This window comes from Protopterus annectens, chromosome 13.part0 (assembly GCF_019279795.1).
Source record: "Protopterus annectens isolate FY-2018-M chromosome 13.part0, PAN1.0, whole genome shotgun sequence".
Taxonomy (NCBI): domain Eukaryota; kingdom Metazoa; phylum Chordata; order Ceratodontiformes; family Protopteridae; genus Protopterus; species Protopterus annectens.
Window position 1 is genome coordinate 56,541,544 of NC_056747.1, and position 18,198 is coordinate 56,559,741.

At 37.4% G+C, this 18,198-nt stretch overlaps 1 protein-coding gene across 1 annotated transcript in view; it reads right to left on the reverse strand.

Annotated features, from left to right (window-relative positions):
- The window catches only part of LOC122787830 (solute carrier family 12 member 2-like), a 1,020,929-nt gene that overhangs the window by 535,145 nt on the left and 467,586 nt on the right, over positions 1-18,198 (reverse strand). Inside the window, exon 13 of the mRNA XM_044054742.1 lies at positions 1,381-1,482. Within this exon, the coding sequence (XP_043910677.1) occupies positions 1,381-1,482 (102 nt within the window). The remainder of the gene's footprint in view (positions 1-1,380; positions 1,483-18,198) is intronic.

The following is an 18,198-nucleotide window of genomic DNA, read 5'->3' on the forward strand; positions in this document are numbered from 1 at the left end:
GTGTGTTATATATGAAATGAATATGTTAATGTGTGTGTGTGTGTGTGTGTGTGTGTGTGTGTGTGTGTCTGTGTGTGCGTAACTGTGTGTGTGTGTGTGTGTGTGTGTGTGTGTGTGTGTGTGTGTATGCGGGTGATCTGGAATGGCTAGACTAAAGGCTGTCATTAGAGACCTAGGCCCTTTCATCAATAATGAACTCTCTCTGTCATTATGAAAGCCTTCTTCCTCACCCAACTGATTACTAAGGGCATCTCCTCACAACCAAATGTGGTCATCATTCCCGTCTATTGCCCCAACTTCAGACCTATCCTGGAATCGAATGCGTCCTTCAGTATTTAGCTATTTAAACACTTAACACAACCTGAAAAAACCTCAGAGGTTTCTTATTAAAAAAATGTCAGGTATGAACTCAGTAAGTCACCCAGAGTGTCTAAAAGCCTTGTCTCTCTTATCTGTCTTCTTTAGACTCCTATAAGATGACCTATGCCTAGCTTGTGAGGCTGTATATGACCCATCTCTTCTTAATCTGCTTCATATTTAACAAAATGGCAGTAGCACAAATACAAGCTCAAGGGACCTAAATCTATACTGCAACATAAAGAGGGGGGTTTGGTATGGCATATCTCTCTCCCCAAAGAATTCCCTAACTCCAAAACACTAATTCTTTAAAGTAAAGCATGCCCTTTACTATATTCAAATCTAACTTAGATAAATGGTTCAGAAAATGTAAATTTACCCCGAGTCTAGGCCCTCCATCCCTTATGGTCAATGGGAGAAACTAGTTGGGTGTACAAGTGGGATTGCAGTGGCTAAGCTCAAAAACACTTGTCACTCACTAACTGATGAGCATGTGACATTTCACACCCTCATCTGCTACCAAACAACTGGATGGGTAATATGGAATCTGTGGAGGCTGCAGCTCAAACAGTCTTTCACATGAAAGATCTATTTTGGAACTGCAGTGAGATTCTAGGTTTCATATGCGATCCAGGACAGCAAAAGGCATAAGCAGCATGTTGAGACATTACAGGCTCAGATAAGCTATTTTCAAACGGAATGAGTCCTCACTGTCTGCATTATGTTCCATTGTTTCTGACTTACTATAAACCAATCATACAGTCCATAAGAAGACAATCAGTCTATTTTAGGCATGAATAATGGTAAATAAAAAAGCATCAGAACAAAGGCACTGTACAGCATAATGCATGATATGATGATGCCTCCTGTCTGTTTATGAAGACAATGCCAGCTATGGTCTTTGTGATACATGAGTAAGTTAACAGGGCGTGCTGTTCTCTTCTTGTCCTTACTCGCAGCATGTGCATCTCACACATGTTCCTCCTTTGTCAAGAAGCTCCAATGAAATAATGGTCTGCCTACCTGGAGACTTGGCCAGTGAAGCATGAAAGCAAGAGAAGTTAATGAGGGCGTAGGATGCCAGGAAGAAATTGGAAATGATGGGAGCGATAGTGTTCAGCTCAGCTGTAAAACAAAACAGATTGCTGCTTTTACTGTACAGAACAAAGTGACACAATGTTACATAATGAAACTAATGCTGCACACACCAGATATTTTGTATCTATTGTCAAGGCGGGACACAGCAAAGGCTAAAAAAGCTAAACAAAAGGTGCTCTCAGACTTTTACAATGTAGAAAATGCTTTTCCTGATGTACATTACTGAATGTATTCCTCAGGCTAACAAAGTTGCTTGTTGTCATTAGCAACAGGTGACACAAACCTGAGTTGTTAGCTTTCTTTTGACAAAGAGGAAGTACAGTCACTACATTTGAAGACTACCCTACTTGTCCATTTCTAAACAGAATTAAAATGAGATCAATTGCAGTCTGAAAGGTATTAAACATTCTTAGTTTTCACAGCGTGTGCTAGAAATGATAATTTGGATGCTTATCTTAGATGGTGCGTGTGTGTGTGTGTGTGTGTGTGTGTGTGTGTGTGTGTGTGTGTGTGTGTGCGCGTGCAAATGATTTATAAAGACTGTACTATGCGTGTGTGTGCGTGTGTTCTGCCTACGTGTGTGTTTGTATGTATACGGTTATACGTGTGTGTGTGTGTGTGTGTGTGTGTGTGTGTGTGTGTGTGTGCGCGTGCAAATGATTTATAAAGACTGTACTATGCGTGAGTGTGTGTGTGTATGTGTGTGTTCTGCCTACGTGTGTGTTTGTATGTATACGGTTATACGTGTGTGTGTGTGTGTGTGTGTGTGTGTGTGTGTGTGTGTGTGTGTGTGTGTGTGTGTGTGTGTGTGCCTATATGTTTGTGCGGGAATGAGTGTGTGTGCGTGTCTGTGCGCCTCTATGGATAATATAGGAGCCTAAGTTGTTCAAATAGAATACCCTCCCCAAAACTGTCTTGTTTAACCTCCTCAGTCAGAGTTTATTTACTGCTGTTGAACAGAGACACCATTATTGTCTGTTTGGAAGCAGCAGGGTAAGGTGTACATTATATGCCAAATATCTAGCAAGAGATGAACTAAGCCCATATTTCATCATTTTCTCTCTCCTGTCCACATCTGAACAAGTTTTAGTCTTCAGTAAAATGTGTCCTATGTTCTTATTTTTCTCTTTTCTTACCCTTAAAATAGACACATTACATAGACAAAAAAATTCAGATTTGTGTATTTGATACCATAAAATTCTCACTTAGTATAAATCAATTTGAAAAGATGTCAGTAAAACAGGCTATGCAGTTCATTTAATAATATTTACTGAGTGATTATTAAAGAGGGCCACTGCTGACAGCATTTATGCATTTCTTCAGTGACTATTACATAAAGGAAATGCATACCAACTAAAGTTATAGTAAGAAAGGGATATATACTTTTATTATGGGTTTAGATTGCTTATTTTCTGTATTTATGTAATCCTTATAGGATATCTGGTATCTTGGAATTAATGAGACACACAGGCAAAAGTGCATTAAAAGGAAATTTCCCAGACCATGAGCTTCATGCAGCTTAAACCTACTACTCACTTAAGCTTTTTTGAAATGAACAGTCCTAGACAAATATTATTAAACTGGTGGTTACAGAGCCTGCAATTTAAAATGAAGTGGGAGTTATGTAGCTGCGCACCATATACAAATGGCATTACTGTGTTGCATAGAATGAGAACGGATGAGCTTCCCACTAGTCAAATTCAGCTCATCATTGCCAAGTTTTCGGACCGCCGTTTTCCAGAGGACATCACTGCTGGCGTGGTTTCTAAATATGCATCTACCAGAAGAGATCTGTTCCTTTTTCACAGATTGTCCTTCTCTGCTGTTGGTGTGACTAAGCAGCTTATATAAATAAGTTAATTGGGTGTGTGTGTGTGTGGGGGGGGGGGGGCTTGCTACTCAAATAAGGGTACAGGAGGGCTTGCTACCTGCAAAGAATGCTTACATTCAATTTCTTCATCAGGTTGAATTCCTGACCAGTTTTGCTGAATGGGTTGATTCCTCACTGAACTGTAACTCTGCTGGGTATCTTTAAGGATTACTTAAGTACACAGTGTTCTACCTTTTCCAAGGATGATACCACGATATAAACAGAAGATGACTGACTTTAACAATTGTTTTAGTTACTGGTGTCAATCTATTGGGGTCCAGTGTTTGTCAGATTGGGAGAACATGATCAACAAACCACACTGCTTTGCCATGGATAGTCTGCACATGTCCCCACTAGGCTTTCAAATATTGGCTAAAACATTACCCACTCCTACAGTCCCTTTTTTAGGTAATGCCAATCTGATAAGCCTTCCAACATAGTAAATTCTATGTAAGATAAAGTAAAGGTGTTACTGCTCAATGTTAGGAATCTCAACAAGAATCTCCACACCCTGGAAGTGCTCCTTATCCTGGAGAGGCTGCCATCTGTGCAGTTACTGAGTCATGGTTTAAAGCCATGGAAAGCACCCTAGCAGTATGAGGCTGCAATGCTTTCCCCACATTTAGACCAGGTACTGAACAAGAAGGGACAAGAGGTGGAGGTGTACCAATCTGCATAAAAAGTAACCACACCTCAAGATTGGTCAAACAATATGACATGCCAGCTACCCCATGTCCAACTAACCTTGGCCAAGTCCAATACCATATCCATGATAGCTATAGGTCCCTGTCTATGACCCAGGATAACCATATCACATCATTGAATGTACTGGAGTCACTCACAATTCAGCCTAACACCATATTCATGGGTGATTTCAACTCCCCCACCATAAACTGGGAGACATACACAACCACTAACTTGCAGGCTTAAAGATTCCTGGCTCTTGTCAATGCAAACACCCTGGGACAGAAAGTCTGCATGCCTACTAGAGGTGCAAACATCCTGGATCTGGTACTTGCAAACATGATGGAACATTGCACCCCCCCCCTACCTCCATGTAATATCCTCTCTGATTAGATCAGATCACAAAGTGGTAACCCTTCAAATAAATATAAAGGCTGAACTCCCAGCAAACCCAAGAACCTTTAAGAACTTTTCCAGGGCTAACTACCTCCTACTAAGTGAAGGCGTAACTAAATTCCCAGCCCCCAAGACTCAAAGAATATGGTGGTCCATGCAGAAGTGTTTACAGAAACCCTGCACAAGCATGTAAATAACTGCATAGAAACAGCAGTACCAAAATAACCTTACGGCAAACTCCAAAAACAAGCCCTCTTGGTGGACCCTCAGTATAAATAGTTTGTACAACAAAAGAAAAAAGAAAATGCTGTCCTAAAATAGGGCTACACACAAAAGACAAAAAACTCCCCCATCAGTCTCAACAACCAAGTCAGGAGACTAATCAAGTGCTCTGAAGCAAGCTTGGACGCAAAAATCACCTCCCAGGCTAAGGATAACCATAAGGTATTTTTCAGTTATGTATGCAACCTTAAAGGGAACACCCAACAGTGTACCGAACTAACAGGGGGATATAGAAAATTTGCTGGATAATAAATTTAGCTCCCATTTCACACACAACCCCCCCCCCCCCCATCATCCCCAGTTTCCCTCCAGGAAATAGCCTCTACCATTTCTTCACCAACTATCTCTAAAGAACAAGTTCTCACCACACCCTTCACAGCTAAAAAGACAGCTTTGATCATTCCAGAAAATATCCCAGGATGCCTCTTAAATAGCTTGAAACAGGACCTATCAGGCCCATTAGGACCTTTATTTAACCACAGTCTCCAGACTGGCTTTATGGAGTGGTGGACAGCAACAGTCATCCCTCTGTATAAAGGAGGACCATTAAGAGACCCAGGGAACTACAGACCTGTAGGTTTCACTAGTCTTATATGCAAGGCAATGGAAAGATATAGGAAATCTTCAAACAATGGACCCATCACTAGCCTTATATGCAAGGCCATGGAAATAATTATCATGGATCTAATATATAAAGACAGGAAGTCTCCAAACACTGGACCCATCCTAGCTCGGCTTCATGAAGGGCAGGTCATGTCTACTAAACCTGGTGGACTTCTTGATCAAGGATGAGGGCCAAACAGTGCATACTGCCTACCTTGACCCGGCAAAGGCATTTGATACAATACCTCACTCTGGTATTATAGATAAACTCACAGATTTAGACATAAATTCTTATGTCACCCGATGGACAGCTAAATGGCTCACAGATAGGACACATGAAGTTGGAGTGGGGGATTCTGCCTCTACCAAGAGGCCTATTATTAGTGGTGTCCCACAGGGACTTTTTGAAGTCACAGCAAATGTACTGAGTGTTTTGCTGACCAAATTTGCTGATTACTGCAAGATGGGTACAATCATTGAATCTCCCAAAGATGTAGAAATCCTTCTATATGGCACAACACATAAGTAAGGGCTACCAGATCTAAGGAAATCATAGCCCTGTTATACTCGTTCATAGGTTCATAGGTTAGTAGTCCCTCATTAGACTAGTAATTGAGTACAATGCAGCCTTTGGCATGTACCTGACCAGGCATTTGCAACAGCTGGAGTGGCCACAGAAGTTCCTCAGTAAAAGAATACAGGGTGTAAACAATACATGAAAATCAGGCTAACTGAAAGCCCTGACCCTGTACTCAGACTCCTACAGACTAATGAGAGGTGATCTATGCCTAACCTACAAGACATTATCTGATCCAGCCATGACTGATCTGCTACATATTCAAAAAAAAAAGCAGCACAAGAATTACCTAAAGAGCTCAACGTTGTCTGTGACATACACAAAACATGTTGAGGGAACACGAACATGGGAGCACAATGTTCAACACCGGAGGTGTACCCCTCACTGGTGAGATCAGACCACAAACTAATCTCGCTGGAGGTCCTCATCCCACCCCCACCTGAAATAAAAAAGACCACAGTAAAGAACTTCTCAAAAACCGACTTCACACTTCTAAAGACTAGTGTGGTCTCCTTTAAGGCCCCGAAAACAGTACTCTGAATCACTTACAAATGCCTTCTACCAGCACCTGCAGGACTGCATGGATAAGGCAATCCCAAGCAAAACAAAGACTCTTTGTACCAAAGGCAAGCATCCAGTCTGGTGGACCCCAGCCATAAACAAACTCTACAACAAAAGGAGGAAGCTACTACAAGATAGAGCAAAATCCTTAAAAGGTAAGACACCCTTGATCACTATAAGTAAAAACTAAGAGCTCTCATAAAATCATCCAAAGCAAATTTCGAGAGAAAAATAGCTAAAGACTCAAAAGACAATCATAAGGCCTTCTTTAGCTAGAAACCTGGGAGGAAACTCCCAGATATGCTCAGAGCTAGTTCAAAATGATGTGAAGATTACTGATCCTACAGACATTGCCAACATACTGGCTGACAGGTTCAGTGCAAACCCCAAAAGGAGAGATATCTATACCAAACGATTGCAGCCCCCAAACATCTCCAGCCCAAGTGAGAACTGCTCTCCAAAGCAAAAACACAGCATCCATGGGACCTGATGGTGTCCCCGGCTGTGTGCTCCATGAACTCAATGAGGAATTAAACCCACAGCTAGGACAGCTGTTTAATCAAAGTCTTACCTCTGGATACTGCAACTGTGGTACCACTTCACAAATGCCTCCACGCCCATTAGCTTGACAAGCCTTATCTGCAAAGCCATGGAGAGGATCATAATGGACCTCATAAATAAAGACATAGGGAATTTGCAGACTTTGGATCCAACCCAGTTTGGCTTTGTCAAAGGCAGATCATGCCTTTTAAACTTGGTTGACTTTTTCAAACAGTCACCAAAGCCATTGATGAGGGAAAGGCAGTCCATACAGCCTACCTCGATCTGGCTAAGGCCTTCGATACAATACCCCATTCGGGTATCATTGAAAAACTCATCAGCTTAAATGTCAACCCATACATCACAAGATGGGTTGCAAACTGGCTGAGTGACAGAACCCACAGGGTCAGAGCTGCTGGCGCCATGTCAGACTCAAAGCCTGTCACAAGTGGTGTCCCACAGGGCTCAGTCCTGGGCCCACTCTTGTTTGGCATCTACTTTCAAACACAGGAGGGTTATGGCTGACAAAGTTTGCAGATGACTGCAAACTTAGTAGAAAACACATCTGACACAGATATCCTTCAGAAGGGTCTCACAGAAACGGATAACTGGTGCCAGAGCCACGGCCTAAAGTTAAATGCCAAAATGCATAGTCATACCCTTCGGGAAAAACAAGGTTACCCTAGCTACCAAATAGGTGGCAATCCACTGAGCACAGAAGAAGTTATCAGGGACCTGGGGACCCAGGTTGATAGTAGTCTGTCATTCGACACCCATGTAGCTAAAGTAGTTAGGAAGACCTTCTACATTGCCCACCTTATCATGAAGGGATTCTCATCTAGATCAAGGGAGGTCATAGTCTCCCTTTACTCATCACTCATCAGACCAATGATTGAGTACAATGCCCCATTCGAATGTATCTGACCCGACACTTGCAGCAGCTGGAGAGGCCACAAAGTTCCTCACCAAAAGGATAAAGGGTCTCAAAAATCTGTCCTATGCTGCCCGACTGAAAGAACTCCAGCTCTATTCAGTCGCCATCATTGCTCAGAGGTGACCTTTGCCTAACATACAAGGCCATGTCAAACCCAGATTTGATGAATATGCTTCACCTCAAAAATCTAGATCCATCAGAGCCACAGAGACTTAAACCTTGACACGGCTATTAATAGGACGTGCTGGAGGGATAGATTCATCACCCAAAGACTCCCTATGCTGTGGAACAAAATACATGTGAGGCAGAGCACCGCTGGCCTTGTTCAAGAGAAATCTTGACCAATGGATGGGAGATCGCAGATATACCCCAGGGATTACCTCAGTGTCACTGCTCGACAGAGGCACAGAAAAATAATGGGTATAGTTCCCCATACTAAAGGGGTGGCCTAAGCCACAAAACGATGGGCTAGGCTTGTAAATGCCCTCGGGCAGATAGCCTAGTATGAACCTATGAACCTATGAACCTATGAACAGGTAGTGTCTCAGAGATTATCCCTTCTCTGGAACAGATTCATCACTCATGTGAAACAGAGCTCTCCCCTAAGCCTATTCAAATGCAATTTGGACCAACGGATGGGAAATGACAAATTCACTCCTGGCTTGTTGCCTGTGGCCCTTATGGACAGGGGCAGGCACCCTAAGGCACAGGCATATACCAAAGCCATTCTAGACCATGGTATTGATTGGCTATGCTTAAAAAGGTGCTAGGACCATTAGCCTAATAGCTGTTATCCTATGAGTAGAACAGTAGCTGTACAGCAATGCAGTAAATGCAGCTGTACAGCAATGCAGTAAATGCAGCTGCATGGCAACTGCAGTAAATGCAGCTGCATGGCAACTGCAGTAAATGCAGCTGCACGGCAACTGCAGTAAATGCAGCTGCACGGCAACTGCAGTAAATGCAGCTGCACGGCAACTGCTGTGTTCAAATTCCTTGGCACTTCAGCATTTTTTAGTTAAAAACGGCATTTATCTGATTCACTGCATCCTGCTTCATGGAGACCTGATAATCAGAGCTCATTCCAATGAGGAAACTAAAAACTGCTCAGTTAATAATCCCTCCAAGATTAAGTGACTATAAAATTGGTTATATTAAGTAAAGTGGTGCCCCCTAATGGGTTGTGGGGGATTGTTCTCAGACATAAAATGATGACTAACATCCTGCTTTAACACTGAGCATACTTTTAAAAAGAAACTATATAAATGTTTTAAATATTTACTTTTCTAGTGAAATCAGATTTAAGGTGCAGACTTGGAAAATAGATGACACATGGAGTTTTAGGCAGAATATCATCCACTGATAGCCATATTAGATGTTGACTTAGTATTGTAAAGCTCGGCAGTAGCTAACTGCAGAATTCTGGGATATTAGACTAAAATAAAAATCTGAGACACCTTAGAAAAGCTATTAATAATAATAATAATAATAATAATAATAATAATAATAATAATAATAATAATAATATCTAAATGCAGTTTTAGTTTACCTGGGATGTTTTAGAATTATATTCCTAAGCAGCTACTGATGTCTCAAACAAAATATTTAACAAAACAATAATGGTCCCTATCAATCTGCATTACAGTGAAAGTATTTATTTATATCATTGCCCCCCCACTGGACATATGTCCTTGTGCTCTGCTTTCCAGGGCAGTTTTTTCCCATCTCTATCACTCTGTCCCTATAGTAGTTTTATTACACTGATTCTTAACCAGATGTCTAAATAACCTGCTAGGGAATATGATGAGATTAAATTGAGCCATCCAAGGCAGACAAGAGGAGTTGCTATAGATCCATGACAAATTTAATTTATGATATACCAGTGTTCATCTAAGACAAGTTGGGTAAACCAGTGTTCAATAAAGTCAGGTGAGGTACACAAAATAAGGACAAATGTCCATGTACGTCTTAGCATTTTACTGAAAAATTGTCCCAGACATCTCATCCTTTAGCCTCCACAAGGGACAGGACTGCATAATCTTTGGTTGTCCCCCATGAAGAGAAAAATATCCAACAGTAGCTTACATCCCTACATCACCTGGGAAGTCTGAACAAATCACTGAGAGTGTGGATGGGAAGAGAACTACTTTAACCTTGGGCTGGTTACCTGCATTACCAGCAGTAGTTCCACTTTTCTTCTCATCATTTTTTATTACTTGGAAATTAAAGATGATCTTCTTTCTAGGTTTTTCTGACTGTCTAACATAAATGGTAATATATGTCAGTCATATACAGCTACATCACACTGTCCTGACAACAGAATACTGTGATGTCATAGCAGTCTCCATCTTAGTAGGTTAGGAAAATGCAACATGATGATATATTTTGACAAGGTCATACACCAAACACTGATCACTAAATTAGTACAACTAGGTACCGATGTACTCTTGATAAGATGGATAGCTGCATGGCTTACAAATAGGATATGGCATGCCTCATACAGCAACTGGACAAGTGAAATCCTTGGTTACAGTCAGAGTGTCCCATGAGACTCTGTCCTAGGTCTGTACTTGTTTAGATTGTATCTTTCAGATTTAACTTTTCTATCTGAGGTGTTCTACAGTCTATATGCAGATAAGCTGAAACTGGGTAAACTGATTATGTGTGTTACAGATAGGGCATGTCTACAAAAGAACTTGACTAAATTGACCTTTTGGGCACAGCAGAATAACATGCTGATAAATACATCAAAAACTAAGCATATGAGATTTGGGAGACATAACTTGAAAGATAAATATGCAATACAGCACACAGAAACTGAAACTATAAGCTCATTTAAGGACCTGGGTATATTGATAGATCCGGCTATGCGTTTTTTGATCATATCAACGATAGTTATAGAATTATAAGTTGTATAGAAAGATAGAACCTGAAGGTGTACTATAAAGCACCCAGACTGCTTATATAAATGTTCTCAGTACATCACAAATCTAATAAATTTAAACACTCCCAGTCATAAGTAGATGAAACTCTTTTATTAGTGAAAAACCAAACGACATGAACGTTCAACACATACGTTTTCATTTTAAACAACTTTGTCAGATGTTGGCTCAAATAAATTAACACAATATTTAAACTGATTCAAATTCCACAAGACTCAATCAATTCATTCTATTTAGCATATTTGATTGACATTCAGACGATCTCATTAAATAAAGTGCTTCTTCTTGAAAAGACTAATTCATGTGAATAAAACCATTAAATGAGTAATGGTTGTTCCCTGACCATAAATTTATGTTTAATTTAAAACTTAAAACTTTAATAAACACTTTAATAAAGACTTCAATAAAAACCTTTGTAAATATCATAAAAATATATTTAAAAATGTGTGTATATTTATTTTCCTGATAGGAAGACATCATGTAGGGATTAGCACCATCTTCCGACCATGTGTTACTATGACACTTTAACAGAACCTTTTTGTAGCCCTTTCTTTGGAAATACTTTATCTAAAATTTCTGTCTCGGTTTCCATTATTAACATAATAGTCTAATGTATGTAATAAAATAACACAGATTTAAAAACAAAGACTGTCTAAAATATTACAAAGATGTTATACATAAAACAATGAAAGTGAGTATTTAGATTTTATTTTTTAAAACAGCTTTACAATGTATTCATTATAGAGCATCCATTAAAACCAAATTTTTCATTTGGAACATATTTGTACTTTTTGTACCTGTTGGACATTGATTTTAAAATAATGCATAATGCTGCTATAACTTGGCCGCCCTAAGTTTGAGGAGCAGAGTAATAGAAATACATTAATTTAACCCAGGCCATTTATTAGCTTGTAAGGTCTCCTGCCACCAGAGCTCTCTGTATTCTATTTTTTCCTCCCATAAACCTCCTCTAACATCATTTTTCACCTTCTCTAACACAAAAAATAAAAAGTGAGCATCATTGCATTCCTGTTTATGTTTATAAAGGGCCTTGGTCTCCTTTCTATTTTGTATATCGTACACATGTTCATATATTCTTCTTCTCAATCTCCGTTCGGTCTTCCCTATATAAAATGACCTCACATTTTGCCAGGTAAACTAGACCAAGACTCTCACAATTACTGAATTCGTTTCCCTATATAACCATTTCCTGCTTTCCAAGAAAATAGTTTCCTTGTTTGCAATGTAACACTCTGCGTACAATGCCCGCATTTAAAAGTTCCATTTCTTCGTTTTCTGTTTCCACAGTTCAATACTTTGTTCTTTTCTAATACGTTTTTAATACTCAAGGAATTTTTATATACCACTTTCAATTTTTCTTTAGTTATTTTTTCTAAATCTGCAATAGATATAAATCTGTCCCATTCTTTGTCTAGATTGTTTCTAATTAGAGCAGCACTTGCATTATATTCAATTACTAAAGCTCTGTTAAACTTCTCATCTGGTTTACCCTGTCTATTGTTTTCTTTGTTAGTACCCAAAAAGTCTTCAATTTTGAATCTATATATTTAGCCAGGGGTAAGGTTTTTGATCCCTCCGCTGACACAGTGGGCCTCAAGTACCCTGGTAGATATTCAAGTATTTCAAAAAATGAAATTAAATGAATTAGGATGACCTAATATACTGTTCCCTAACCAAGTTTCTCTTTTGGTGCATTGGGTGAGCAGTATTGTAGTGTAGATAGGAATTCGAGTATGTGTTTTTCCTGTGTACCTTAGAATTAAATTTGTTATCTTTCTTGTAAATCACTACATCTAAGTAATCTACCTTTCCTTTTTTATTTTGTGTGTAAATTTAAAAAAAAAACTAGTACTGTTGTTTAACAATTTCATAAATTCAGGGGCATCATCTTCAGATACCCCCAAAAAATACAGATGTCATCCAGAAATCTTTTATATAACAGCCATTTATTGCTGTAAATGGAACTAAACACATGCTTCTTTTCCCATTTTGCCAAAACTATATTCACATATGTTGATGCACATGCTGCACCCATGGCTACACCTTTTATTTGATGTAAGTATTCACCCTTAAAGTAGAGGAAGTTATGTTTCAAGACTAAGTCAATTAATTGTAAAATTACTATGCATTCATTGTGTGTCAAGATTTTGTCTTCAAATATTAATTCCTCCAATAATGCCATACCTTCTTCATGTGGGATACTTGGAAATAAATCTATTACGTCAATAGTTAGAAACTTCATGTCATCCTTGTATAAATCTTGCGTTACACTTCTAAGAAAATCCCAGGAATCTCTAAGTATATTTTTTCTCCTTAACCAAAAGGTCTTCAATTTTGAATCTATATATTTAGCCAGGGGTAAGGCTTTTGATCCCTCCGCTGACACAATGGGCCTTAAGGGTGGATCAATTCTATTTTTATGTATTTTAGGTATACCAAATATAGTTGGTATCTTTGGTTTCTCCACACTCAAGTACTCATGTGTCTTGTTGTCTATTAGACCATCCATCACTAACCCCTCTAATGCCATATTGATTCTACGATAAGCTATGTTAATTTCATTTTTTGAAATACTTGAATATCTACCAGGGTACTTGAGGCCCACTGTGTCAGCGGAGGGATCAAAAACCTTACCCCTGGCTAAATATATAGATTCAAAATTGAAGACTTTTTGGGTACTAACAAAGAAAACAATAGACAGGGTAAACCAGATGAGAAGTTTAACAGAGCTTTAGTAATTGAATATAATGCAAGTGCTGCTCTAATTAGAAACATTCTAGACAAGGAATGGGACAGATTTATATCTATTACAGATTTAGAAAAAATAACTAAAGAAAAATTGAAAGTGGTATATAAAAATTCCTTGAGTATTAAAAACGTATTAGAAAAGAACAAAGTATTGAACTGTGGAAACAGAAAACGAAGAAATGGAACTTTTAAATGCGGGCATTGTACGCAGAGTGTTACATTGCAAACAAGGAAACTATTTTCTTGGAAAGCAGGAAATGGTTATAGAGGGAAACTAATTCAGTAATTGTGAGAGTCTTGGTCTAGTTTACCTGGCAAAATATGAGGTCATTTTATATAGGGAAGACCGAACGGAGATTGAGAAGAAGAATATATGAACATGTGTATGATATACAAAATAGAAAGGAGACCAAGGCCCTTTATAAACATAAACAGGAATGCAATGATGCTCACTTTTTATTTTTTGTGTTAGAGAAGGTGAAAAATGATGTTAGAGGAGGTTTATGGGAGGAAAAAATAGAATACAGAGAGCTCTGGTGGCAGGAGACCTTACAAGCTAATAAATGGCATGGGTTAAATGAATGTATTTCTATTACTCTGCTCCTCAAACTTAGGGCGGCCAAGTTATAGCAGCATGATGCATTATTTTAAAATCAATGTCCAACAGGTACAAAAAGTACAAATATGTTCCAAATGAAAAATTTGGTTTTAGTAGCTGCTCTATAATGAATAAATTGTAAAGCTGTTTTAAAAAATAAAATCTAAATGCTCACTTTCATTGTTTTATGTATAACATCTTTGTAATATTTTAGACAGTCTTTGTTTTTAAATCTGTGTTATTTTATTACATACATTAGACTATTATGTTAATAATGGAAACCGAGACAGAAATTTTAGATAAAGTATTTCCAAAGAAAGGGCTACAAAAAGGTTCTGTTAAAGTGTCATAGTAACACATGGTCGGAAGATGGTGCTAATCCCTACATGATGTCTTCCTATAAGGAAAATAAATATACACACATTTTTAAATATATTTTTATGATATTTACAAAGGTTTTTATTGAAGTCTTTATTAAAGTGTTTATTAAAGTTTTAAGTTTTAAATTAAACATAAATTTATGGTCAGGGAACAACCATTACTCATTTAATGGTTTTATTCACATGAAGTAGTCTTTTCAAGAAGCACTTTATTTAATGAGATCCTCTGAATGTCAATCAAATATGCCAAATAGAATGAATTGATTGGTTCTTGTGGAATATGAATCAGTTTAAATATTGTGTTAATTTATTTGAGCCCACATCTGATGAAGTTGTTTAAAACAAAAACGTATATGTTGAACGTTCATTTCATTTGGTTTTTCACTAATAAAAAAGTTTAATCTACTTATGTCTGGGAGTGTTTAAATTTACTAGATTCATGATATACTGAGAACATTTATATAAGCAGTCTGGGAGCTTTATAGTCCGCCTTCCAGTTCTACCTTTGTGGACTTATTTGTTTGATTTCCGGTGGAACGTTTGCAGTATTTTCGTGGTTGTATAGAAAGATGTATAAAGTCTAGGAAATCAGAAATGATTTTTTTAGTTACATTAGACACAAACTTGAGTATGGAATAACAATATGGAAACTTTATAAGAAAACAAGCATGAGTACACCGGAAAGAGTACAGCAGATATATACCAAAGCCATCCATGGATGTGAAAATTTAAGTTATTATGAAAATGACTAAAATATCTGAACTTGTATAGTGTCTCTTATAGATATCTAAGAAGAGATCTTATAGAAGTATATAGGGCATTTGGAGACAACCACCTCTGTGAATATTTGGGGTTATCAAAATGTATTAAGAGAATCATCAGACATCCTATGTAGAAGATTCTATAGGAATGAGAAGTGTATTAGTTGGTTCTCTGATAGAGTAGCTGATGCATGGTACAGACTACCAAATGACATTAAAGCAAGTATTAGTTTAGATATTTTTAAGAACAGCCTGGACACTTATTTTGGGAACAAGTGTTTTGGTATATTGGCAAGTTAGAAGGGCATTAATGCCCGTGCTTGAAATATTTGTATGTACGTATGTATGTATGTATGCAAAATGTTCAGTGCTAATATAGCACTTTCATACAAAATGCCTTTGGTAGCTCAGAAGAAAATAAAAATAAAACACTAATCTGATATACAAAGTAGGTGAAATGTGACTTTCATAGGTTGATAGTTTTGTAATAATCCATGAATGGGTGTCAGTCATGTAGGATTTACCCATGTTGGGAATGGTTACATTACATGGACAAAGACAGAGTGATTAAACAAAGCCAACAGGGCATACATCCTGTGATTCACCCACACAGGAGTGGATTGTTGCTATTATACAATGCCATTATTTTAGAAGAAAAGTTGTACTATTTATAAATAACATCAGTGCAGGACTTTAGTGGTCTTCCTCTGGTTTCTGGTAATCTGGCGCAAAAAAGGTATGCACCATGCATAATCTGTGGCTGCACAGGACATTGCTATCTCTGCCGCTTTTTTCTCTGTTATTGTATTTTTTGTGGAGAGTCTACATGGTTTGTGCAGAGTTTTACAGTCTGAGCAAATGTTTGCCTCACACTTTTGATCTGCTCTTCAAAGTAGCTGTTGTTTTGGGAGATAAGAGATTGCGAAATATGCTCTGGAGCGGCTTGTAGGGGTGCTCCTGGCATTGAAATCTGAGAGTTTTTTTGAAATATTCTGTATTGCTCTGCCCCCAGAGCAGATTACTAGCAATGCCTTTCAGCTTTTCCTGGTTAGGGGTTGCCACAGCGGACCATTTGTCTGTAGATTGATTGGTAGTGGTGTTTTTATGGTGCTGAGTTACCAGCCCGACGCCCAACCTTCACAGAAGGCACATACCTACCTACATCTCTTTAAAACTCATTCAACCACAGGGAGGACGTGCAGATTCTGCACAGAAGGAGCTCCAGACGAGAACTGAACTGGAGAACCTTTTGCTATCATGCAACAACAGTAACCACTGCACCACCAGAGCAGATTACTACTTATGAATATTTTTTAAGATCTCTGCTTAGTGGCACAGAGGAAGACAACCGATCAAACTTGTTCCTGTGAGAGAAAATCAGTTTACAAGGAGCACACTGATTGGTTTCTACAATCACCGGGCACATTTTTGAATGTAAAATCATTTCCATTGTATAATTTCTGATATCCCAATGACTGTAAGCATCACTCATTTTAGACTAAATTTAATACTGCATACTGCTCATGTTTTCAGCCATGGAAAACTAGCATTGTTGACATTCACCAATGACTTCCTCTACAAGGAAAGCTTTATGTAGGATACTTAAAGGTTTATCCGTAGTTGTTTAAAGGACGTATATTTGATCTTAGATTTGATTCTGCTTCTTTATCCTGACAATATCAGAGGTTAGAAAATCCTGATTTATTCCAGAAGATGTTATGTTCTCCAAGATCATGCGGCTTGGAGAAAAGGGAAGAAGTGATCTAGTATATCTATATCTACATCTATATCTATATCTATATCCATATCCATATCTATATCTATATCTATGTCTATATCTATAGCCATATCTATATATATCTATATCTGTATCCATATACATATCTATATCTATATCTACATCTATATCTATATCTATATCTGTATCTATATCTATAGCTGTATCAATATCTATATCTATATCTGTATCTATCTCTATATCTACATCCGTATCTATATCTTTATCCGTATTTATATCTATATCTATGTCTATATCTATATCTATATCTATCTATATCTGTATCTATATACATATATATATATATATATATATATATATATGTCTGTATGTATATCTATATCTATAGCTGTATCTATATCTATATCTATATCTGTATCTATATCTGTAGCTACATCTATATCTATATCCATATCTATATCTATAACTATATATATCTATATCTGTATCCATATATATATCTATATCTATATCTGTATCTATTATCTATAGCTGTATCAATATCTATATCAATATATGTATCTGTATCTATATCTATATCTATATATATATCCGTATCAGTATCCATATCCGTATCTATATCTATATCTGTATCTACATCTATATCTACAGCTGTATCTATATCTATATATATATATCTATATATCTATATCTATGTCTATATCTGTATCTATTTCTATATCTATATCTATATCTATATCTATATCTATATATGTATCCATATCTATATCTATATCTATGTATATGTATATATCTATATCTATATCCATATCTATATCAATATCTGTATCTATATCTGTATCTATATTTATGTATATGCCTATGTCTATGTCTATGTCTATATCTATATCCGTATCTATATCGATATCAATATCAATATCTATATCTATATCTCTATCTCTATCTCTATCTCTATCTCTATCTATATCTTTATCTGTATCTGTATCCATATCTATATCTATATATATATATCTATATCCATATCTATATCGATATCTATATCTATAGCTATGTCCATATCTATATCTGTATCCATATCCATATCTATATCTATATCTGTATCCATATC